The sequence below is a fragment of the Protopterus annectens genome, chromosome 11.part0 (genome assembly GCF_019279795.1).
Source record: "Protopterus annectens isolate FY-2018-M chromosome 11.part0, PAN1.0, whole genome shotgun sequence".
NCBI lineage: Eukaryota > Metazoa > Chordata > Ceratodontiformes > Protopteridae > Protopterus > Protopterus annectens.
The window spans coordinates 1177687032-1177714097 of NC_056745.1; the positions used below are offsets into that span (position 1 = coordinate 1177687032).

A 27066-nucleotide genomic window follows, 5' to 3' on the forward strand; every position below is an offset into this window, starting at 1 on the left:
ACATTTTAGAGGCTGCAACTTGGAGTTCAGTGCACACTTTTACCAAACACTACCACTTACCTCTCTACTCTAAATCCAGAGCAGGCTTTGCCACTGCAGTTCTGCAGGGCCTTATAGCCTCTCCTAATCCTTTTTAGAACCAGCCACTCAACCTCAGCTTTGGGATTCAACCCGAGTGTAATGACTGCAACAGTGAAACAGGATGAACATAGTACAGTTGTGTACCTGCCATAAATGTAGATGTTCAAGTGTATTCACTGTTGCAGTCCAAGTTACCCACCCACCATCCCCCTTTTCTTTGCTGGGACTTATCTGTACTTCTCTATCCTATACAACCTATGTGGTGTATTTGCTTGTAGATGAAGGAAATGTTTATTTTTGTGCATGCATACTTATTGGAATAATTTTCAGCCTACCAATTTGGGGGCACCTGACATCTGGGGCAAGAAAAACTGAAGAAAATGGCGGCTGCATCTTTTATACCCCTGCCGCACTGACATCAGGGAAGAGGCGACAGCAGCCGACACTGGACCTAGACTTTGGAATTCAGGCGAGTAGCCTGCCAGCAGGATAACCCAAGTGTAGTGACTGCAGCAGTGAATACACTCGAACATCTACATTTATGGTAGGTACACAACTGTACTTAGTGCCAAAGAAAGAAAATGCTTGGAAACCAATTCTCAATCTTTCTTTCATTAACTTGTACATGATAGTGTCCAAATTCAAAATTATGTCACTTCACAACCTCTTCTTCCTTTTGCAAGTTTCCTGGTAACACTGGGCATAAAAGAAGATTGTCATAACATCCCTATTCATCCCAGGCTTCATATGTTTCTTAATTTTTTTTTGTTTGCGTCTCTGAGTCACCTAATCAGCCTTACCCTTTGGACTTATCCACTGCACCAAAAATGTTCACAAAGTGTCTAGCTCCACTTATAGCTCATTTGCTTATCTTTGTAGTCTTTTTCAAAGTGTTAGGAGTCTCTCTCTCTCTCTCGAGTGAAAGATCTCTTATGCAAGCTGGGATTCAAAGAAAACATTCAAAAGTCCTTTAAACTCATTCACACAAGATTGTGTTTCTGGGATGTCAACTAGACATCTCTGCTCAAAGAGCTTTTCTTCTGTAGTAAAAATAGATATACATATAGATCTATTTCTGAGGTTTCCCACTCTGTGATTCATATGATAACCCTGGAAAGACTCCACATTTATTTATTTATTTATGCATGCATGCTTTGTTGACTGGGTTAGTCCCACTGGGCTAATTGCCTTTCTTCAAGGAGACCCAAGATTGTATTTATTGTACTAGGGGAAATTTGGCAAGGGCAATGATGAAATTCTGTTACTCTTTTCTATTTGGGGATCTGTTTTGTTAGCGTTGGTTCCAATATCCATTCCAAGTGCGGAGGTGGCTCGGAGAAACTGGGAGGAGAAGTAAGCAGCGATGGCATGTTCGGAGCATAGCAATACAGCCATGAAAGTAGTGGCCAAACGAAGAGGTTTTTGGCATAAAAGAAGATTGCTCAGGAGCAGATGAAGAAAGTGGCAAGGCGAAGGCAGGTGAGCCTTTGTGGGGAAAATGAGTGTAAATGTAAAGAAGATGAGAAAGCTTGTGAGCTTTCTCAGACCAAATGTAATAGATGGAGAATTGTTGAATGCAGGGAAGGAGTCATAGGAGGATACTAGGCTATTGGCCCTGAGACCCTTATAAGTCTAGCCAAGAGTTTAGCCCATGTTTAGACAAGTCAGCACCCGATGCCCCTGTCCAGCAGGGACACTGGTGGAATCCCAGGGATGTATTTTCCATTTCCCATCCAGTTATCCAGGTTGCGCATAAAAAGGGGTAAAGATGTACCGTGCTTGACGTGGAGAGGGAGTCTGTTCCACAGATGGAGTCTCTGGGATGCAAATCATTCCCGCCAACAAGTACTATTGATGTCATAGACCAGGTTGAGGCTGCTCATGCGGGTTATTCGAGTGGAGCTTGACTTGTGCATATGCAGCAGTCTCAGATTCTGAGGACTTATTCCAGCAACATCTCTTCAGAGATGAAGTCTCAACACAGGAATGTGGTGTTACAACCCTCGAGTCAGGATGGTTGAAGGATGATTTGCTTATGGAATTAGTGAATGCTAGTGAGCAAAGTGGTAGCGATGTTTCATGGGGAGATCTAATGGAGAAGATACAGAGAGAGGATATTCAACAGGTTGACAAAAGAAAGTTGTACACCAAGATAGTAAAGGTTGGAGGGGAGAATCAGGGAGAAGGAAAGCTGCAAATTTGGGGGTCGGGGCCTTTTAAGGTATTAATCCAAAAAAAAAAAAAAATGAATTGGATAGATGCAAGGTATGGGATGAATTAATAATACCTTTAGGAGTAAGACCATATGAGATAAGGTTACATGGTATATTCGGTTACATATTAAAAGATCGAACGTTTGAAACATCGAAGTGCATATAGTCGAGACCATATGGTCAATGTTTCAAAACATCGATCTTTTAACATGTCTAAAAGTAAAAGGAAGAAATTAGACTGTACTACAGGGGGCAAGCCCCCCTGCACCCCCCACCCCACTTAAATATACCAACTCCCAGATCGAGCTACAGCAGGGAATAGGAAAACTTCCCATTCCATGCTGTATTCTCAGTGTAGCGAGATCTCGGAGTTGGTATATTTAAGTAGGGGGGTGCAGGGGGGGCTTGCCCCCCTGCATTACAGTCTTCTAACTAATTTATTTATTTTACTTTTAGACATGTTAAAAGATCTATGTTTTGAAACATCGACCATATGGTCTCGACCATATGCAGTTCGATGTTTCAAACATCAATCTTTTAACATGTAACCGTATATTCATATACATAAAGATCCATTTTGTGACTGTACTTTTTATACTGGTCAAGTAATGGAGAACTTTTTGGAGAGTATGAGAAAAGGATGTACTGTTCCTTGGAACTCTCTTGTATTTAAAGCGTTTCACAGAGACTAAAAAAAGAATTAACGTTTAATTCAAGACTGAGGATGAAAAGAGACTTTAAAAAACATTTATTAAGTCTATGTAAAGATGTGATAGATATAAGTCTATGATAAGAGGTTTATGGACGGGTGCTTGGGATTGCAATATTTTGAAAATTGAAAATGGTAATATTGTACACATTCAAAGTGTTATAAATGTGGAATGGGACAGAGGTATGGTAGAATATCGGTGCCAGCCAAAGATGTTTTTTTTGTGTGGGAAAACTGATTGTTTGATTAATAATTGTAAAAAAGAACATGTTTTGCTTGTGGAGACAGGACATGACATAAACTGTGAAGTAAAGTGTTACAAACATAAAAAAAAATAGCTGGTCATTTGGGGATGGAATGTAAATTTGAAGTAACAAGTAGAACAAGATGGTAGACACAATAGAACAGAATCAACAAATGGAGTCTATAGACAGAAAAAAGTAAGGAATGTACAAGTAGCATGTGAAGAAATAATTTAGAGCATAAGAAAATCACAAAAGATTAGTAATTAAAGTTTTAATAAGGGAGTTGAGTCTGAACTGAGTGATAATGGAGATGTAAAATGGAACTTAAGCAAAAAAATCTATTGGTAAGAGTGTTTGAGAAAGAAAAAGGAAAACTGTAGGAGGATATAATAAAGAAAGGGAAAGATTGAGTAGTATTAAAATAAACATTTTGAGTAATGTACTTGCATTAAATGTTACTAGTTTAAAAGTCTTGTAAGAAAAATAGACATTCTTGAGTGGTATAAAAATAAGAAAGTGATATATTAGATATTAGGTTTTAGTAAAAGAAGAGAGAAAACAGAAACATGGTAGAGAAAAAATGTAATTTAGGGAGAGAGACTTGTTTGAGAATAGTTATATAAGGAGACCATAACAATTTTGGATATTGCCTTTGCTATTGTAGGTCGAAGTACACTTACAGTTCTTGATGTAAGATGGAAAGATCAGGTATTTAGAATTGTAGCGATTTATGGGATGTGATAAAAGAGAGGGAAGAGATGTTCAAAGATATAATTCAGTATGTAAGAGTAAACCTGGATGCAGCTGTTGCAGGAGATTGTAATATAAGCAGCAAAAAAAAAAAAAAAAAAAAAGCATGTGATGTTAAAGAATATGTTAGATTTTATAAGATATCAAAATTTCCGTAGTTGGAATATGACTACTTGGACCTATAGTAGAGGTGAACACAAAATGAAAATGGACTATTTTTTCATTTCTTCAAGATTGCAAATTATAAGAGAAAGGGTTTTGGGGACAGGTTTTTCGGATTACAGGGCAATCTGGATTAAGTTGGGAAGTAATTCTGATTACATAAAAATAAGAAAGGGAATAAAAAGGATTAATGAAGTTAAATGGGATGATGAAGGGAAGACATATTGAATTTGTGGTAGGATCATATAGAAATGAGGTCTTTTTATAAAGATTGGTCAGAATGGTGGCTGTATTTTAAACAATTTAAAAAGTATTAAATAAGTTGGGAAATATTAAAAGAAGGAAGAAAAAATACAGTATGAAAAATTAACGATATATTTGTTTAGAAAAAAACAAAAGTTATTTTATGAAAGAACAGGAATGATATGATTTAAGTAAGAAAGAAATAAAGGACGTGGTATATAAGCAAATATATTTTTTACAAGGAAAAAAGGAGGAAATTGTACCATATTTGAGTCAAGGTATTAGAGAAAATGAGAGTATCATGGGATGAATGACATGTCGGGTATATTGCATAGCACACAAGATCATATTTTCTGTGACATGCCTTTCTACTATTTCAATAGTTTGAGGACTGACAACGCAATGTACTAAGGAATGAAAGGTAAATGTTTTTTTTTTTCAGACAGAGATAATTAAAGATTTGGAAAAAAAAGGATTAAAATGAAAGAATTGGAAAGTATTTTATGGAAGGTAAATTTGGAATCTGCGGCAGGTCCAGATAGAATGGAGTAAGAATATGACATTAACTCAAAAACATTTTAAAAAGTGTTAAATGAATGACTAAGAAAGGGATTCCAATGTAAAAGTGCATGTAGTGGCATAATTAAATTTATAAAGGTGATAAATGTGAAATACTTAATGCTGATCTATAATTAATAATACAGGTAAGATTTTCATGAAAAGTTTACAAAAAAGAATGGAAGGTAAATTAGGTAAGGTTATAAATTATTTGTGGTATTAAAGGTAAAAAGTTCTGAATTTGTTAGTAATTAGGGAATTAGTGGATGACATTTTATAGAAGAGGGCTCAAGCAAAGTTAATGGTGGGTGATTTAAATAAAGCTTTTGATTCAGTTCAGCGTAGAGCCTTATGAAAAATATTTGATATTTATAATATGTGATGAGATAAGTATTTGTGCTACTGTTTGTAAGTTAAATATAGTTAAGGTACTGATAAATGGTTGGTTTAGTGAGGAAATGGTGCTTGAAAAGGGCCTACTGAGCAGCATTATTTTTGTGTTGGTAATGAATGTGGTTTCAACACTCGTTAATAGAGAGATGATGGACATGGAATATATAACTAAGGAAGGTGTAAATATCCCTGCGGATATTTTTGTTCAAAAAAATCAGAAAGGAATGATTAATGTGCTAAATTATTTAGAGGATTTTATACAAAAGCCATAGGCTTTTCTATAAATAAAGAAAAAAGTTTAGGTTATGAAGGTATGTTAGGAGATCTTTAATATGATAGGTGTAAATATACTTGACTAAGTTTTGTAAAAGGAGAAAATACGAAAGCTATATGGGAAGAAAAATTAAAGGTTATGAAAAATACATGTATGTTTTGGAAGACTTAGGATATCTTTTAGAAAAAAAGTTTGATTTTATTTTACTTGCTAGGATTTCATGTTTAGCAAGTGTGTTTAGTATCCCATTGACACTTGAAAATGTATTCTATATTACTTTCACATTTATTTGGGGATATACACCTTCTTTACATTTGTATAAAGTATTAAACTTCGAGTCCAAACTGGCCACATCTACTAAAGACAATCACAAGGCTTACTTCATTTATGTCCGCAGTCTCAAGGGAAGTACCCAAATCTGCTCAGAACTGATGGCAAAGACACCACATATACAAGCAACGTAAATATAGCCAACCTGCTGACAGGTTCATTGAAAACTTCACCCCTCTGTCTCCCCATCAGTAAATCAGGACATCCCCAGCACTGTCCCCTGTCCCCTTATCTCTAAGAAGCAAATCATCACTGCCCTCTCAAAGGCAAAAAATACAGCCCCCATGGTACCTGATAACATCCCAGGCTGCATCCTACATGAACTCAGGCAGGAACTTGCAGCACCATTAGGCATCCTATTCAACCAAAGGCTGAGTACCGGCTTTGTCCCAGCCTAGTGGAGGGCAGCCACTGCCATCCCTTTGCTTCCACCGATTCAGGAAATTATAGACCCATCAACCTAACTAGCCTGATTTGCAAGGCCATGGAGTGGATTATCATGGACCTCATTAATAAGGACATTGGCAACCTCCAAACACTCAATCCCACACAATTTGGTTTAGTCAAGGGGAGGTCATATCTGTTAAATTCGGTCGACATCTTTGAGACAGTCACCAAAGCCATGGATGAGGGGAAGACTCGATACTATTCCCCACACAGGTATAATAGATCAACTCTCTTAACTAGGCATCAGTCCGTATGTTACCAGATTGGTAGCAAACTAGCTCACTGATAGAACCCACCTAGTCAAAATAGGGGAAGCCACCTCAAGCAGTCGACCCGTAACGAGGGGTATACCACAGGGATAGGTCTTATTATTTGGTATGTACTTTTGTGAAGTGCTGGCTAAACCCAGTGGGGTATGGCTGACCAAGTTTCCAGGTGACTGCAAGCTGGGTGCTGTTATCAATTCCCCTAGTGATGTGGACAATCCTCCAAGATGGCCTCACCCAAACAAATGACTGGTGCCAGAAACATGGCCTCAAACTGAATGCCAAAAAATCCATCATCATCCCATTTAGGGAGAGTGACGTTCCCACTGATTATCACATTAATAACAAGGTCCTAAGCACGCAGTCAATTGTGAGAGACTTGGGCACCCAGGTTGATAGCAAACTGACTTTTGATCACCATATTAGCTTCATGGTACAGAAAGCTTTCTACATGGCTCACCTCATTAGTAAGGATATTTCATCCAGGGACAAGGTGGTCATAACATCCCTGTATTCTTCCCTTATAAGACCCATTATTGAGTACAGTGCCCCTTTCGGTATGTACCTTACAAAGCACATGCAGCAGCTGGAGAGACCATAGAGGTTCCTCACCAGGAGAATCCAGGGCCTCAAACATCTACCCTACACAGATAGGCTAAAGGCCCTGTACCTCTACTCGGCCTCCTACAGACTCCTCAGCGGTGTCATCTGTCTGGCATACAAAGCAATCTCAAACCCCGCCTTGATGGGAGTACTGAATATCAAGCTCCACTTGAGTAACCCGCACGTGCGACATCAACCTGGTCTGTAACATTAATAGGACTTGTTGGCGGGACAGATTTGTGTCCCAGAGACTCTCCTCATTAGCCCGTTTAAGCGCAACCTGGATAACTGGATGGGGATCAGAAAATATACCCCTGGGATTCCACCTATGTCCCTGCTGGACAGGGGCATCAGGTGCTGATTTATTGTAACATGGGCTAAATTCTTGGGTAAGCTTGTAAGAGCCTCAGGACCAGTAGCGTAGTAACTTTCTATGAAGGATGACAATTCTTGCTGAGAATTTTAAAAACTAACTATAGAACTGAATGGTTGAATTTAAGAGAAGGAGATTGTGACAATGATGAAATGAATAATTATCAAAACAAAATTTTGCTTTGTAAACTAAAGGTTAATGAAATCAAAGATGAGAGAAAGTTATGCTATCATAATATTAGGGATACATATTTTATGCATGTCTTTAGAAAGAAATATGCAAAGAAGAAGGATTGCAGTTAAGGCAAGAATGGAAAGATATAAAAGTATGTGGGAATGTCAGGATTTTTTATGGAGATTAATGATACAGAAATTACCAGTAAAAGCAGATGTGCCTTACAGAATTAAACGCAATAGAAGTTGCATGTATTGTAATCAATTTGATACCAGTGAACAGCTTTTCTTAGGTTGTAAAAGAGTTAAGATATTATGGAAAAAGGTAATCTAGTTGAAATACTTAGAAAATTATACAGATCTAACTAATATTAAGATGGATATGACTGAATATGGATATTATGGGGAGAGGACAAAAGTCCTGTTAATAGAATCTATAAAAAATGTTTTGCATAATTTAGCTGATAGGAAACCAAATAGTGAAGGAACACATGTTTAATGAAAAGTGGGACTTGGCAAAGATGTTAAAAAAAAAAAAAAGATTTTGGTTATGGAAAGTAGAGCAGGGGGACCAATGATTCAAATGAGTAAGTTTGGGTAGTCAAAGGAAGATATGATGTTTCAGGAAAATATTTATAAAAACTGTAAATTATTGTAAATAATGTATATGCTGTAAATAAGATGAATCATATATATGTAATGTGCATAAGTATTATATAAATAAAGGACCCCTACTCTTTTGTGAGTGGGGATGCTGTTTGCTGTTGGACTTTTTGCTTCCAGTCTGGGCACGGAGGCAGCTCAGAGAAACAGGAAGGAGTATGGTGAGTGTCAATACAGAAGAGATGTCTGAAAAGTCAAGTGACAGATGGTTGAATTCAGTTCAAACGTGAAGGAAGTCGATCCTTTGCAAAAAGAAGTGGTAGTAGGAAAAGATGTATGCAAAGGAGCAAATAAGCCATTTGAGAAGGGAAATGTGAAGCAGGAGAGCACTGTAAAGGTGGTTGAGCCTTTACAAGATTCAGAGATCTCATTCCAGGAAAGATTATTTGAAGGAGAGAATGAGTTGCAGATGGGATGCATTATTACAGGCCTTCAATCAGGACAGTTGCGGGATGTGTATTTGAATGATTTAATGAAATGAAAGTGAACCAGAGAGTGATACAGCTGTGTTGTAGGGGGATGTTGAGGATAGCATACATACACAAAGAAGAGGTAGAGTAAATTAGAAGAGAGGCAAAGAATTGATATGCACAGACTGAGAATGAAGGAGAGAGGAAAGAAGAAGAAGAAGAAAAAAAAAGATTTGGGAAGGAAGAAAATTTTAGTATGAATAAACATTAAGAAAGAGAGCTCGATATGCATGACATTTGGGATAATATCATATCACCCTAGAGTGTATCACCTAAGGAGGTTTGAGCATTTATTTATATTAATAGACACATTCTTTTTGAATCAGGTCATTGTATGGAGATGTTTGTAGAACATATTAAATTAAAGAAAAACTGCAGTCCATGGAACTTGTATGTTATACAAGCATTCAATAGAGATACAAAAATGAGAATTTATGTGCAGTTCTGAACTGAAATCGAAGTATTAAAAGACTATTTAAAGAGTGTATGTAAAGATGTTATGGACATTACAAAAAATTATAACAGGGGTTTAAGGACTGAGGTTAAGAATGTGGTGTTTTACTGAAAATGGAAAATTATAAAATAATACATATTCCAAGTATGATAAATGTAGAAGGAAATAGAGGTACTTTGAAATATTGGGGACAACTGAAGACTTGTTTTCTGGCAAGAATGATCATTTAATTAGCAGTTGTGATAAATGGAAGTGTTTGTGGTAAAGTGGGGCATGAAGCTAAAAAATGTGAAATGTATAAAATGTGAACAAATGGGGCATTTATGGATGGATTGTAGAAAATACAACAGATAAAGAGGAAGTGTGTGAAAAGTATGAGAAAAACAGGAGAGAGCATAAGAAAATATAGAAGTAGATCAAGAAAAGGAGCAAGAAGAACAAATAATGATAGAGAAGAGTGAAATAGGAGAAGATGAAAAGTAAAACATAAAAGGACAGAAAAGAAGGGGAGAGAGGAATGGTAGAATTGAGAGATGAAGATATTAATTGGACAGTGATTAAGGGAAAGAAGAATTCTATTGAGAAAAGGGTAGAAGATAGAAAATGCAAATGTAAGAGCTTAGATATGAGAGAAAATTTATAAAAAGGTAAACGATTGAAGAGAAATGAAATAAACAACAAAATAAAGAAACTGAGGATTTTAACTATAAATGTGGATAGTATAAAGAATGCCAAAAGAACACTAGGTGTATTGCAAGGGCGTATAACACTTGGCATGGATATTATTATGCTGGACAATACATGAATTTTAACAGACTGGGGCAGAGTACAAGCAGGAAAAATTATGGGAAGGTGAGATTTGGAATATGGGAAAATAAACCTTCTCGGGTATAGGTATCTTATGTTGAAAGTCAATAGGAATTTTAAAGATTACGCCTCAGTAATGTTGGGTAGAGTAACAGTGGTAGATGTGAGGTGGAAAAAGGTTTATAGTATTATTGTAGTTTATGCATATGTTGCAAAAAAAGAGAGGTTAAGTTAAAAAAAATCTAGATTGTTAGAGTGAACATGGGGATAATATTAATGGGGAACATTAACTGTGACCAAAGAAGAAAAGAGGGAGCTGATGTTAAGATAACACAGATATTGAAAAGTGTAAAATTATATATATATATGGGATAAGCAGAGGACCTATAAAATGAGTAACTTAAGAACAGAGGGAAATTATTTTATAATTTCAGAAAATTTGAAAATTATACAAGAAGGAATAAAAGAGACAGGATTTTCAAATCATTATGCAGTCTGGATAGAGATTCAAGAAAAGGAGGCAAGTATAAAGATATGTAAAGGTATTTAAAAAATTAAAAACGTTTAGATGAAAAAGGTAGACAAAGGGTTAAACTATTATGGAAAGACCATGTAGTTATGAGAGTGTTTTGTACAAATTAGATGTGTTGGTGGATAAGTTTTAAAGAAAATATAAGAAATGTTTTGTGGAATGGGAAGGTTTAAAAAGAAAACAAGAAAAACAAAACTGGAAGAAAGTATATTATGAAGTATTTAAAGAAGCAGTAAGAAACAAGAAAAAGTTTTTGAGAGAGAGAAGAAGATATATGAAATGAATTGAGAAAATTAAAACAAAAAGTTGTTTAACCAAAGGTATTTTTACAAGGGGGGGGGTGAGAGATTGCACCATATTTGAATAAAATAGTAAAAATAGAAAAAATAGTAAGATAAATAAATGAGAAAGGAGAAAATGTCAAAACTCAACAAGAATTAATGGCTGTAATAAAAGAATATATAGAAAGGGCATTTAACAAGAATAAGACAGAAGGAAAACAAAAGTGGAAAGTTAAAAATTAACTGAAGAAGATATTGAAGGGTTAGAGAAAAATAACTGTGGAAGAAATGAATAATGTGTTAAAGACAGTAAATGTGGAATCAGCCACCAAATTGTATGTGATTGAATATTATATGCATAAAGATATGTAAGAGAGTGGCAGAAGTAGTATTTTGTGGAAGTATTAAATGAATGGTTGTTGAAAGATGTGGAAGAAAAAGAAGTATGGAAAATATAAGAAACTGGAGACCGATAGTGTTAAGTAATACAGACTATAAGATGTCTATGAAAATAACAGAGAAGACATTAGAAAATAAAAATTAATAAAATACCTGAAGAAACAATATTTGGAAAAAAGTGGAATGAAAATCGAGAACTTTTGGTGATGCGAGAAATTGTAGATTTAAGAAAACAGAAGTCCATAAGTTAAAATTATGGCAGGTGATGTGAGTAAAGCATTTGATAAGATATAACATGAAATATTATGGGATATACTGGAAGATTATAAGCGAAAAAATAATAAAAATATTGAATCCAGTTGTTAGCAAGATAAATATATTCTTTAAGAACAGCAGGATGCAGGATTAGAGAAGGAATTCAAGTACCAGTAATGTTTTCTTATGCAGAAGATATTGTTTTAATGACAAAAAATGGATGAAGGAGGTTATTGAGCAACTTAATATTTAAAGGCTTAGTGATATGAGTATAAGTATGGGTAAAAGCAAATGTTTAGGAACAATAGGTAAAATAGAAAGTATTCAGTTTAATATATGGTATAAAATTTTGTATTGACCTATATAGAATGCGACAGTGGGATAATGTAATACATAAAGTAAGGAATATATGTTTTGCAAGACATATAGTTGGTGTATAGGAAGAAAATATACTTAATTCTGTCTTATTGGGAAAAATGTGCATTTAGCTAGCATGTCTATGGTGCCTGCAAAATATGAAAAAGGATTAATGCCGGTTGCGTTTCCATTTATACGGGGATCCAGATTAAACCCTGTGAAAAGAGTGTTAAGGAAGGAGGATTAGGTTTGGTTAATCCTGTTGTCCATGCAGCATCTTAAATTTATTATATAAAGTGTTGACATGGGTAAATGAAGATAATAAATCTTTGCTAAGTGCAGTAATGAAAGAAAAATATAAGGAAATATGATAAGTGAGTACATTGAAAAGATGGAAGGGATATTTGAATGAGGAAATAAGAGTGTCGACAAAATTTTGTTATAGAAATGAATTGCAGACAATATAGAAAAGAACAGGAAAGAATGGTAAGAATGGTATTTAAATATAATGAATAATTATTGTGTGTATCCATGGACACAACTAGAGAATGAAAAAAGAAAAGCCATAAAAGCGAGAATAGAGTGGTGTAGAGATTTTTTTTTTGTGAAGATTAGCAACAAAGACTTTGCCATTGAAAGCTAATATGCCATTAAAAAAAAAAAAAAAAAAAAAAACAGAAGAAAAAATATGTAATTGTTGTAGTGAAGTTGAAACTGCAGAATATTTTTTTTGAAGATGTAAAAGGGTAAAGGAATTTTGAAAAGATTATGTAAAACTAAGATGGTAAAACGTATTAAAGGAATGAAAGATAGAAACATGGATGTTAGAATATGGGTATTATGGTAATAAAAGAGAAAAAGATGTTTTATATAATATGGACTATATGGAATGAAAGAGCAAATGAGAAAATTTAATGGAAAATGGATATTGAAGAAAATACAATTTTGGTTGTGAAAAGGAGGGAGGGGGAAATAAAGAATGTAAGTAGACTGGAATGTATTGAACATTTTAAATAGATGGTAGAATACAAGTGTAAAAGATATAAATAACTGTAAATATTGTAAATATGATAGTGTTTAATAAAGAACCTCTACTATTTTTTCAATAGGTGCCAAGGGATCTTTTGCATCCACGTGAGCTACCACCAGCTCAAGCAGATGGGGCCTTGGTTTAATGTCTCATCTGAAGGATGGATGCATGGGCGCACAAGAGAAACATACAGTGGTATCTGAAGTCTGTTTTATCTCTGTATCAACACCCTTTGTTTTTTCAAGCCTTAGTGCTGGGGTTTGTCAGAAGAGAAGTCATTTAGTGGGGATAACAGATATCCTTAAATCAAGGTCTTCCCTTCTCCCTCCCTGTTCCAAAACAGTCAGTCATCGCAGACACCTTGGACTTTGCTTGGAGAGCAATTTCAGAAGGGCTTAAAGTGCAGGGTGTGTCGGACACCAAAGACAGATGCAAGCACATAAATAACAGAGATGCTTGCCCTGATCAAGGCACTCACACTCTGAATCATCTTTGGTTCCCTGCACCTCTTGTAGGTACTGACAATACCACAGTCATGTGGTACATCAGCAAGCTAGGGGAAACAGGTTTACCCTCTTTGCAGACTAGCTTTGTTAGCTTGGGGTATAGCTTCACAGTACATTTTCACTCTACAGGCATCATACATTTTGTCTGTCCGAGCAAAATTTTGTGGCAGAGCAGGGCAAGGGCAGACCCTCCCGAATGGAAACTAGATCAGGGGTTCAAGATTTGATCCATGAGTTCTTCGTGTAGACCTCTTTGCCTTCTCTTTGAACAATCAACTGGCAAGATTCTGTTCCAGCACTCCATACAAGAAGAAGGCCTGGAAAGCAGATGCCTTTTATTTTCCTTGGGCAGGAATGTTCTTTTATGCTTTTCCTCCCTTTCCACTAATATCCAGAGTACTTCTGAAGATTCAGGAGGAGTTCCCCCAAGATCATTGTGGTGATTCCCTTCTGGCCTAGACAACAGTGGCTTTCTTCTGTTGGAAATGGCCAGGGACAATTACAACAAGCTTCCTTACAGACTGGATCTACTCACACTAGATCAGGGGTGTTTGATACACCCAACATCAGTCTAATTCAATTGACTGCCTGGATGATAGGTTCTTAATTCCTTTTAGGCTGCTGTTTACTGAGGATGTGCAGCAGGTACTAATGGAGGCAAGAATGCTTGCCACTAGAAAATTGTATATTAGTAAATGGAAAAAGTTTTCTAGTTGGTGAGGACAACATAAATAGCAATCATCCAGGGATAGTTGTTTTCTGTTTTTACAGTATTTATGTGAGTTACTATCCTGTGACCTTTCTTATTCCTCTATCAAGGTTCATTTACTGCCCGTGGATCCTCCTCTTTCAATGCAGTCTCATGTTAATATGTTTTTTGAAAGAGGGGTTGCACAAGAGACTTCCAAGTAAACAGGTGATGACTCCTTGGAATCATAGAAAAGCTAAGACTTGCTCCATTTGAAACTGTTAACCTGGCTGACTTGAGGTTCTTAACATTGAAAACAGTTTTACTGATTGCTCTGTCCTCCGCAAGAAGAATATCTGAGTTGCAAGGTCTTACAGTGAATCAACTCTATCTCATTTTCCACAGGGACAGTGATCCGTTGAGAACTAATCCTTTTATGGCTGAAGTGGCATCCTAGTTTACTTTAAGCCAAACTGTCCATCTCCCCATTTTCTTTCCTGATCCTAAAAATGAGGGAGGAAGGTTGCTCTGTGCATTGCATGTCCAAAGACAACTTGGGTGATACCTTGACATTGCTAAATCTTTCAGATCTTCGGATCAGTTGTTCATTTCTTGTGAAGTTAAGAAGGGACAACCTGTGTCAAAACAGACCATTTCCAAATGGTTGTTTAAGGCTAATACCTTTTGTTATACTCACCATAATAAAACTATTCCAGGTAGGGTTAAGACCCACTCTACTAGAGCCTTGGTTTCAGTTGTATTTTTTGGAAAGGGTTGGATTCTAGAAGTTGCTACTTGGTCCACTGTGCATACTTTTACAAAGCACTATAAGCTTGATTCCTTCTCTAGTTCTAGGTCAGGCTTTGCTAAGACCATTCTCCAGAGGCTCCTGTACTCTTCTCCTTCCACCTCCCAAAAGTAGTATGCTAAAGTAATCTACCCTTATAGCTAAGGCTGCTGTAGCAGTGATCAATGTGATGAATATAGAACAGTTGTGTAAGTAAACATGCCATAACAGTAGCTGTTTGAATGATCACTGCTGCAGTAGCTGTCCCTCCCCCAGTCCCCCCTTTTTTTGGTATAATTTTTATGTCAATGTGTGGATATTTATTTTTTTGTTATTCCTAGCATTGTCCTTTCATGGCTCAGCCTTCCTCGCTCTATTAGCATGAAAGCTTTGAATGGCTTGGTGCCCAGACTTGTCTGTTAGTCAGCTTAGATTGCTTCCTCAACAAAATAACCCAACAGTACTGGAATACTGCAGCACTGATCAATAGGATATCAACTGTTATTTCTTACATAGCTGTATATTAGTTTGTGCAGTATTAGAGCAGGTTCAACCAGCAGAAGTGGGCACTGTCTTTTACTCAAGACTCTTCCTGTTCTCAAGGAAAGGCAGATCTGTCTAGATTTTTCAGCTCTGAACAAATTTTTAAGGACCAAAATGTTCAAAATCATCACCCTGTTGAGCCTCCTGCCTTTGCTAATGCCCCAGGCCATAATGGTAATAGCAGTTGCAAAGGATGCCTGTCTTCACATCTCCTTCTTCCAATGGCACTTGAGATTTTTCATGTTTTGGATGGCCCCTCCACTTTCTTTTTATGTCTTTGTAGTTTGGGCTTTTCAGTGCTCCCATCTTATTACCCAAATGCTTGCCTCTCCTTGAGGTGCCCTCATTTTCCCATATATTGACAGCTGTTTGGCAGAGGGCCTGCTTTAAGAAAAATTAAAACAAAAAATCTAAACTAGATGTTTTATTGTGTTATAAAAGCATGGGAATCTTTATCCTTTTACAGAAATCAAAATAACCCTCCAAGATCAAAACCTTCCTAACAAGCTCTTCAGGACACATCCAAGTGCAGTGCATTCAGTTTACCTCGAAGATATCCATGATGAGCACACTGTTTCTGGACTGTGCCGAGAAGAGTAGCCTAACAGTAAGGGAGATTCTCAGGGCCCTAAGGCATGTGTCAGTAGCCATCTAACTGGCACCCTCTAGCTGTAGTCAATATGTATAAATTATAGTGTTTCCTCAGAAATATGTGAACTCATCACCTGTATCCCCTGAACATGTCCCTTTTCTTGATCCTTACCATACAGAATAATTTATTTGTTGGGCAGACCAAAGAACTTAAAGATGCCATTAATTCCTGCCTGAAGTTCCCAAGCTGTGATAGTAGATGCTTCAGACTTAGCTTGAGGAACTCATACCAAGCACCTCAAAGTGAAGTGATTGTAGGATCCCAGCACAGGTAACATTCATGTTAGTGCAAAAGAGATACTAGTATGGATCTGTATTCCTCAAGAGCACCTGAAAACAGAGCACACTTGTAGTCATGGACGACTACACGGTTACATGGTACATCAACAAATAAGGGTTACCTGCTATTATCAACTATGCAGTATAGTCATGAAAGCTTGGGACATTGTCTCCTAAAGTGGTTTACATTTCCTCAAGAAACTGTTTTGCTGCTGGTTTTCGGTTAAGATCCTTAGCAAATACCCATAAATGAACCTTGTATCTAAGGACCTTCATGCATATAGTAGGAATCTGAGGGTCCCTTTGGATAGAGCTCTTCGCAACCCTTAGCTTTGGCTAAGAATATCTTCTCAATCAGCTGGAGCATTAGGCTGTGAGTTATGCCTTCTATCCAAATGCTGTTATCCCCAGAAGGTGATAAGGGACTGAACTAACATTTCATGGCCACCTTGTGGCCTGTATAACCTTGTGATTCTCTCTGATTCTGCATCTCCAAAAAGAGGAACTTGTGATTCTCCCTGGAGTTGCTTGCTGTTAACTCAGCAAGATAGAATGTTAATGCTTCCCAGTCTAAACTGCTAAATTTGACTACTTGAAGAATATGCCTATGATCCCAGAGTGGCAGGCCTTTAACCCTGAAGTCTTGTGCATTCTTAAAGAAGTTAGGAAACCTACCATTTATTTGGGTAAATGGAAAAGATGGTCTTATCTTATGTGTAGTTAACCACCTTTCTCCTCAGAGAATCTCATTATAGCAGATTCTTAGATATTTGCTTGTGTGCACAGCCACTTTATTGATTATATACACCTCAGATGCCTGATTGTGATCAACCGAATGAATAAATGCATAAATAATTACTACAATAATGTACATCAGCTCATTGCTGAGAGACACATGCAGTGCAACCCCACATGCATAAAACTCACAGAAACACACAGAAATTACCATCAGTTGCAGCTACTTTCTAGACTGCTCATCTCGGTGTAATGTATTTCAGTCCATTGCTGTCAGACATACAGTGCAACCTCTCCCATAAACACACATATGCACATAAAATATAAAATGTTTAACAAAAAAATATACTATGCTACAGGCTTACTGGCAGTGACACATTTGAAGAGAAGTATACAAAAACATTTTTTTTTTTTATATACTTGTTCTTGGAACTGTCCGATGTCATTCATAAGTGTTGTGCTTTCAGTTTCTTTATCAACTGCCAGTTTTTGTTTCAGAAAAAAATATATTTTATTATTGTGAATGCAGTGATACTATTAAAAAAATCATTGTCAGTAACTCAATGTGTAGCATGCTCACCTTTGATAATTGGAAGATCAGGATTCTATGGGTTCTGTTCTCAAACCAGGTGTGTTAAATTGATTTTGCAGAAGTGACACTAATGCAGCAATGGTGTCTGCATTCCCCAGGTGTTGGTCTGTAGATGAGATAATATACTAAGGTCCAAAGCTCCCATGTGTTGATAGTACTTCAGGTTGACACAGAAGCTCCTATGACACTTAATGTTAGAGTACTGGACATGTTATCCCAAGTCATTCTGAATACCCCCTTGTGTCTCCACCTGCAGATAGGCCATGCATAGTGGGACAAACCTCATCAACAGAAGTGAGTAGGTAAATAAGCATTTCTATAGAATTCCATCGCAGAAGTAGTCATACACCTGTGTACTGAACTGAGTTTATAACCTGGCTTGTGCTGGAGCTTGTATGTCATTACCCAGATATAATTTGTCTAGTCATTTACCTTACACAGAGTGGTACTGTTCCTTTTAATGCTTTTAAGTAGTTATGTGCATGAGTTTTATCACAGTGCCTATGAACCTGAGGTTTTACTGAAAAATACAATTAATGCTATCCCCCTTGCATTGATAGCAGATTAGCTAGGATTGCTTGCTGTCATTATTATAAAGACTGTTTACATGTCATTTTAAGCGGTGAAACTTTGTTTTACAACAGTTAATGTTGTATATTCTATTTATCATTTTGTTGACTATAGTATCTCACTGGCTTGATTAGAGGTGCCCTTCTCATGTGAATCCCAGAAGTTCATCTAAATGAAGTTGATGTTTTGCCTTTTTTTGTCCAAGTTCACATTTTTGCAGCCTAATACTATAACCTGTCTGATGAAATTCCTGTTTGTTGCATTCCTAGAAAAGGTCATCTGCCTTTATTAAATACCTGAGGCTTTTAGATTCTACGTGATCGTAAAAAGAAGCAGAGTATTTAAATCATGTTTTGCTTGTATTTATAGCTGAGAAATCCTGTTTGGTGCAGTGCAGGGAAGAGTGGGCAAAAACAAAGGATCCAGACGCAGCTCTAAAGAAGCTTCCATGGAAACGATGTGTGGAGGGACAGCTACTTAGAGGACTCTCAAAGTATGGAGTAAAGAATATAGTTACAGCTTTTGGGATTGTAAGTCCATTAACTTATCAAGTTGTCACACTGACTTGTTGATATGAAAGACAAGAATGTGTGTCTTGCCCTGCTGTTACCCTGTGTAGTTTATGAATGCCTTTAGTCTAGTCATCCAGTCAACCTTTGTTCATATTGAAAGTTATGCTACTGAAGCCTTTGGCTGCCTTAGCTGGAGTTTCAGAAGAAGGGTTAGTAGACGGCCTACAAACAAAGGCCTACACATAATTATCTTCATTCTTCTCTTTGGTGTTTAGACATAAATATAAGTTTTAGCCCCTCCCAAGGGACAGTCCTTTGGCTCCAAGTTTGCATAACAGTAAATCACTTTACTGACTGGCTGGCCAGAGGCTGTCCCTGAGTTGCAGAAAGACTTGAAAGTCCAACTTTTAAGGAATGTGGTGTCTCTGATGCTGATCAAATTAGTTCTTTTTAAAGTCACCCTTCTACTATACTCTGGGGATATTTTACTTTAAAATATTAGTGTTACAAAACAAAATTGGTGCATCTTCCTGTAACTGGTAGGACTCGGACAAATCGGTCCACCATACTACTCCCTTTTACCCACATTTCTTTACAAAAAAAGGACCCTTCTCCAGGCCGGTTTTGTTTAGCGCCAGTACATTCACCTCTATCTGCTCTCCCAGGCTACCATTTGATTATTTGGAAGTTGTTAAGGGTATTTGTTTCTTTTTGATTTGTAATTTTTTAACTTTTTTCTCCTTTGGATCACTTCAAACCTTTTTTCATCACTCTTAATATCGGTATTCATTTATTGTATTTTCTGACCGACTCCTCCCAACTTTTTGCTTTGTAGATATAGATGTTTTTCATGTTTCACTGTTGCAGTGATCACCTGTGGGTTATCCCTGCTGTGGTAGCACTCGGCCGGTCCGAATACCAGAGTCAGTGTTTTTGTGCGCCGGCTGCTGTCATGTATAGTCTGACGTCAGGTCATCAGTACTATAAAGCAAGGCAGCCGACATCATTACATCAGTCTTTCTTGCCGGGGAGCCCATAGCAGAAGCAGTTTGCATGAGTGCTGGTCGGTCGCTACCAGAAGAAGAATTTCAGCAGAAAACGTCTAAAACTAGGTACCCCATTGGGTCCCTTTTAACTTGCTCTAACCGATATCCGAAAAAGTTAACAATTGTCTCACCTGTGGAAAGCAGATCCCACACCGAGTTTTTCATTCCTACTGCATCACTTGTTTAGGCCCAGACCATGGCGTCCCTCGTTGCTGATTCTGTGCCCTCTTTAATGCGAGAAACATTCGCAGAAGAGCTCTTTTTGTAGACAGTTATTTTCGGATTCCGTCTTTGAATTCCGATATGGCGTCTGTCTGCCAACAATCTGCCGATGTTCCAAAAAAAATGTAAAGATAGAGACAGGCCACACAAGGCTAAGCCTTCCGACAATGCTACCACTAAGCAAGTCATCAGTTCTCCAGAATTCTGTGAGGTGCTTTCACAGCACCTGATGCCTAACTTGCTTTCTACGGAGGCCTCTGCCGAGACCCTTTCGGAGTCCGATATGCTGCAGAAATCCACAGGCACCGGCTTCTGAGGAGGCCATTCACACTACTTATTCTAGACAAAAAACAATGTCTTCTCTTCAGACTACCATTCCTCAGAGACAGACGGATTCTCTCAGGCCTCGAAGCCAGGCCACTCCTAGGAAATCTGCTTCTAGCCACCATCTTGCTACTGCTCCCTCACCTCAAGCTCAGATGCTTAAAATGGTGGAGGATCTCATCTCCCTTTTCTGAGGTACTCAAGCCCCCACTCCAAAAAGTAAAAGGCTCCCTTCACCAGAATTTATGACAGACCAGGAGACTGAGGAATCCGATTATTCTGCCTTTGAAGAGGAACAACAGCCCTTAACTGTTTGAGGATTCATATGCAGAGGAATCCATCCCCTCTGTCTCCCCTCCAGAGGGCCTTTCCTTTAGGGAAATCCTGCACACTCTCAGGGAACATTTTCAGTGGGTATCTCAGGACTACCCACAGTTAAAGAAATGACTTAGAGAGTTTCTGGACCTGCCCCAGCACAGACCCCTGGCCATCTCTCCTATTCTAGAAGTGGTGGATGATGATTTCCTTGAATCCAGTTTAGCCCCTGATGCCATGCCTCCTGCCCCAGCTAAACCTGACCGGTACTACAGAGTACCAGATTCTCACAAATACCTGTACAGGAACCCTGCTGCAGACCTTGAGGACATTACACAGAGGCCCAAAGGAGCTAAGACTAGTTCTGCCAAGAATCCTCTTCCTTCTGATAAAGACTAAGAGCTGTGGACATATGGAGTAAAAAAGTATACACCTCTGCAACGTTAGCTATCAGAGCACTCAATTGTCAGTTCCATTTGTTAAAATATCAACAACACATCGTGTTACACTGCTGCAGTCATTGCACTTGGGTTAGCCTGCCGTCAGGCAGTCCCGCAGTCGGTCAGAGTTCCAAAGTCTTGGTCCGGCGTCGGTTGCTGTCACTTCTTCCCTGACATCAGTGTGCCAGGGGTATATAAGATGCATCCAACGCCATTTTCTTCAGTCTTTCTTGCCGCGCGGTGCCCGAAGCAAAAGCAGTTCGCAAGTGCCGGTCAGCTGACTCCTGAGATTTTCGAAGTCGAATTTCAGATCCGAAGTCTTCAATAAAGCTAAGTACCCCGTTGGGGAAACTTTTTTCTTGCCTCAGACCGATGTCAGAAAAAGTTAATAATTGTATTTCTTGTGGGAAGCAAATACCTCATAAGGACTTCCACTCTTACTGTATTCCATGCCTAGGCCCTGACCACGACGTCACTAGTTGTCGGTTTTGTGCTAGATTTAACAAACGCACTATAAAACGACGTTTTGATTTTGCTTTGCACTACTTTGGCCGAAGGTTCAATTATACAATGCCGTCGGAACAACCGACGACCGCAATTCTTAAAAAATGCAAAGACAAGGATAAAGACAGGCATCCGAGGTCCAAAACTGACTACGAAGCCTCTTCTAGGCCAGTTGCCGGTTCTCAGTGAGGTGCTTTCGCAGCCCCTGACACCCGCTACCTCAGAGCCACAGGCCACCTGCGACTCCCACATGGAGACAACTAGGCCTCTGGAAACTCAAGGTATTGGGCCTACGGAAACTAATCCCTCAGATGGGTCTGGAGCCGCTGAGCAGGCATCGGCTTCTGAGGGTGTTTTCAGACCTTCACAACTTACCATTAAAGCAACAGCCAAGACAAAAACACCATTAAAGACAAAGAAGCAAGTACAGCATTCTCCTGGACAGTCCTCCATGCCTAAGAAACAGATTCTTAAAATGGTCGAAGACCTCATTACTCTAATCAGGGGTTCCCATCCCCCTCCTGAGAAAAGGCCTAGGCAGGATACAGACTAGGATTCCTATGACCATGTTTCCATTTCCTCTGATTCCTCTTCAGACCAGAGATACTCTCTACCCCCCTATGAGGACTCTGATGCTGAAGAATCTATCCCTTCAGCCTCTCCTCCTGAGGATTACTCTTTTGGGGAAACTTTACATACCATGAGGGAGCATTTCCATTGGGAAAGTCAGGATTATTCAGAATCCAAGAAAAGGCTCAGGGACTTCCTGTGGTTTGCCTCGGCACAGGCCCCTGGCTATTCCGCCTGTGTTGGATGTTGTGGATGATGTTTTCTCTGAATCCAGCTCATCTCCTGATTCTTTACCCCCTGCACCAGCCAAGCCAGATAGGTATTATAGAGTCCCTGACTCACACAAGTTTCTTTATAAAAACCCTTCTGCTGACCCAGAAACCATTTCCCAGCGTCCCAAAGGGGTTAAGGCTTCCATTGCAAAAAATCCAGACCCCTCTGACAGAGATTCTAGAGCAGTGGATAGATGGGGGAAGAAAGTTTACACTTTTGCAACTTTAGCAGTAAGGGCTTTAAATTGCTAGTTTCACATGCTTAAGTACCAACAAAATTTAATGGCTCAGTTAAAACAGAAAATGCTTGCAAGCTCAGAAGCTCCTGACTATAAAGAAATGCAGGATTTATTGCATGCAGTTGAACAGGTGGGAAAACATACTGTGCAATGTGGTTTTGATTCACTAGAGGCCTCTTGTAGAGCCGCAGTTACAGGTTCTGTGATTCGAAGACATGCTTGGTTAAAAGAACAGAGTGTACCTGATCATGTTAAGGCAAAATTATTGGATGCTCCTTTACAGCATGATACCTTGTTTGGTGTTAAGGCAGAAGAGGTGTTAAAGAGAATGGAGGATAAAGCTAAATCTATGCAAACAGTCAAAGATTTCTTACCGGTACAGCCACCTCGATTTAGCAGAAATTGGCCTACAAAGAATTGGTCCTTTCCAGTGTCAGACAGGCCACAGAGAGGCAGATCTCAACCCCAAGGCTCTAACAGACGACGACAGTGGGGTACCTCAACCCCAAAAGGAGGTGAGGACAGGTCTCAACCTTACAGGAAACAGTCTCAATGACTTCCCCCTTCGTATGCCAAGCACTTCCCTTTTCGCAGCCCCCTTAGGGGGAAAACTAGCACTTTTTTCTCAAAATTAGCAAACAATCACCCAAGACAAATGGGTTCTGAATATTGTGTCTAAAGGTTACAGGTTCCACTTTCACACTTTACCAAGGCTAAAAGGAATGCCAAAACTGCCACAAAATCAATGGGCAGAGGCTCAAAAACAAATTTCAGCCCTCATGGACATGAGAGCTATTCAAAAAGTACCACAGCAGGAACAAGGACAAGGATTTTACTCAAGACTCTTCCTGGTCCCCAGAAAGGACAAAGCCTGGAGACCCATACTAGACCTTTCAACTCTAAATACTTACCTAGATGTTCCGAAATTCAAAATGTTGACACTTCAGCAGCTTCTTCCCATGCTGGGCAAGAAGGCTTGGCTTGTTACTTTGGACCTCAGAGGCATACCTGCATGTCCCTATCAGACAAGATTGCAGAAGATACCTCAGATTCAAAGCTGGTACACTACCAATTCTCTGCACTGCCCTTTGGCTTATCTACTGCGCCCAGGGTCTTTACAAAGTGCCTGGCACCAGTAATTGCATTCTGCAGACAAAAAGGAATTCAAATATATCCATACCTGGACGACTGCCTCATTCAAGCAGAGAGAAAGGACATTCTTCTAAAGCATCTAGCATTTGTAAAAAGGTTGCTAATTTCTCTAGGGTACACAGTAAACAAAAAGAAGTCAAAACTAGTGCCCTCACAACAGATAATATTCTTGGGTGCCAGCTTAAATACAACGGCCCAGATGGCTTATCTCACACCAGACAAACAAGGACAACTGACTCAATATTTTCAATTACTGGCAAAAAAGTCCCATCTCCCTGCAAGAAAAATTTTGCAGGCCCTGGGATTCATGGCATTCTGCATACTACTAATACCATATGCCAGACTGCATATGAGGAAATTACAATGGTACCTAAAATGTTTGGACTCAACACTCTCACAGTTTAGAAGCAGTAATACCAATAATTCCCTGCCTACAACAGGAGTTTCGATGGAGGGCACAGACATGTCACCTCAACAAGGGTGTCAGCCTTTCACTCTACCCACAGCCAGACAGACTCTATCAACAGATGCTTCGGATTACGCCTGGGGAGCACACATGGCAGGAAAATGTATTCAGGGCAAGTGGACCACAGACCAACTGCATCTTCACATCAATCAAAAAGAGATGTAGCTTTCAAGGACCTTCTGCATCCAGGACAATTATTATTAAAGACAGACAACACCACAGTAATGTGGTACATAAACGAGCAAGGGGGCACTCATTCTTATCCTCTATGCAGGCAAGCCATGACCTCGTGGAACACAGCTCTAACTTATCAAGTGCATCTGCAAGCACAATTCCTGCCAGGAAAGAAAAATACTCTGGCAGACTATCCAAGCAGAAATATCATGGATCCTCACGAATGGAAATTGAATCCACAAATCTTCAGCATGGTAACGCAAAAATGGGGATGCCCAGACATAGATCTTTTTGCCTCCCCACTGAATTGCCAACTTTAAAAATTCTGCACAAGGACTTACCACACATAAGCATGGAAAGTGGATGCTCTTTCACTCAGCTGGAAAAGCCTAAAAGTTTATGCCTTCCCACCACTGCCTCTCCTTTCAAAGGTACTCCTAAAAGCCAGACAAGAAAAACCACAGATGATCGTGATTGCTCCAGACTGGCCACGCCAGCACTGGTACCCAATCTTAAAGAACTTAGCTCAAGGCCCACCATGGATTTTGCCTCAAATTTCACACCTTCTGACTCAACAAAACAATCAGATCCTGCACGGTCAGCTCAAAACCCTAAACCTGGCTGCATGGCAGATTCATTAGTCAAACAGGCAACACCTCTCTCTAAAGCTGTTATGGATGTCATTTTGGAGGCCAGGAGGCCTAGCACCAGGGAATCTTACTCAGAAAAATGGAAGAGATTCTATGCCTGGAACCAGGTTCAAAGCCTTGACCCTCTTGTCCCAAACATTCCTCAGATTTTACAATACTTAACTGAGATGCTGGACAAAGGCCTATCCTTCTCATCAATTAAGATCCACGCCTCTGCCACTTCAGCACATTACAACACAGACCCTCCTTTATTTTCTCATCCCTTGCTAAAGCAGTACCTCAGAGGGGCTAAAAACATAAGACCACCCGGAGAGCACCAACACCAACTTGGGACCTCAATTTTGTTTTGGAAAAACTGACCCTGCCACCTTTTGAGCCAGCCAATATAGCTGATCTAAAATTTTTATCATGGAAAACAGCTCTGCTCCTGGTAGTAACCTCAGCACGAAGAGTCTCAGAGCTACAGGCATTAATGGCAGTGGAACCTTTTATAATTTTTCATCAGGACAGGGTTTCTTTAAGGACAAACCCTACCTTTATGCCAAAGGTGGTATCTAGTGTGGCTCTTAACCAAACCATCCGTTTGCCAACTTTTTATCCAAACCTCCAGAATAAAGGGGAGAAACTTCTGCACTCTTTGGACATACACAGGCAGCTACGCTTCTACTTGGACAAAACAAAAGCTTTCAGGAAAACTGAGCAACTGTTTGTAGCATATACTGCATGATCACAGGGCAAGGCTATCTCAAAGCAGACCATCTCCAAATGGATAGGACACTGTATTCATTACTGCTACACACAGCATGGAAAATCAGTCCCTAATAACATTAGGCCACATTCTACCAGAGCAACCGCCACTTCAACAGCCTTTCTCAGAGGAGTACCAACCAAGGAAATTTTGGAGGCTGCAACTTGGAGTTCAGTGCACACCTTTACCAAGCATTACCACTTGCCTCTTTACTCTAAATCCAGAGCAGGATTTGCCACTGCAGTTCTGCAGGGCCTCATAGCCACTCCTAACTCTTTATAAACCAGCCACCCAACCTTAGCTTTGGGATTCTACCCAAGTGTAATGACTGCAGCAGTGTAACACGATGAACATAGTACAGTTTTGTACCTACCATAAATGTAGATGTGCGAGTGTTCACACTGCTGCAGTCCAGGTTACCCTCCTTCCATCCCCTCTGTCCTAGCTGGACTTATCTATACCTTTCTATCCTATACAACCTTTGTGGTGTATTTGCTTGTAACTGAAGGTATTGTTTTTATTTTTTATATATGTTTTATTAGCAATATGTATTGCCTACCTACTTGGGGGCAACTGACATCTGGGGCAAGAAAAACTGAAGAAAATGGCATTGGATGCATCTTATATACCCCTGGCGCACTGACGTCAGGGAAGAAGCGACAGCAACCGATGCCGGACCAAGACTTTGGAACTCTGGCCGACTGCGGGACCGCCTGACGGCAGGATAACCCAAGTGTAATGACTGCAGCAGTGTGAACAATCGAACATCTACATTTATGGTAGGTACAAAACTGTACTTTCTAAGCCATGCTTCTATGGTAAACACTCACAATGACTCTCCCTCCCCCCTCTGCCCTCCTTTCACTCATCTAAAACTAGGAGGAAGGCTCACCGTCTTCAAGGACAATTGGGTTTCTATAACCAAGGAACAATGGGTATTAAAAATCATTTCTCAGGGATACAGATTCTCCTTCAATGAATGTCCATTTCCAAGAGGGAACCCAGACCTCCCC

At 39.1% G+C, this 27066-nt stretch overlaps 1 protein-coding gene across 1 annotated transcript in view; it reads left to right on the forward strand.

The window, feature by feature from the left end:
- The window catches only part of PUS7 (pseudouridine synthase 7), a 924586-nt gene that overhangs the window by 485804 nt on the left and 411716 nt on the right, over positions 1-27066 (forward strand). The window contains exon 14 of the mRNA XM_044088529.1: positions 18789-18949. Coding sequence (XP_043944464.1) covers positions 18789-18949 — 161 coding nt within the window. The remainder of the gene's footprint in view (positions 1-18788; positions 18950-27066) is intronic.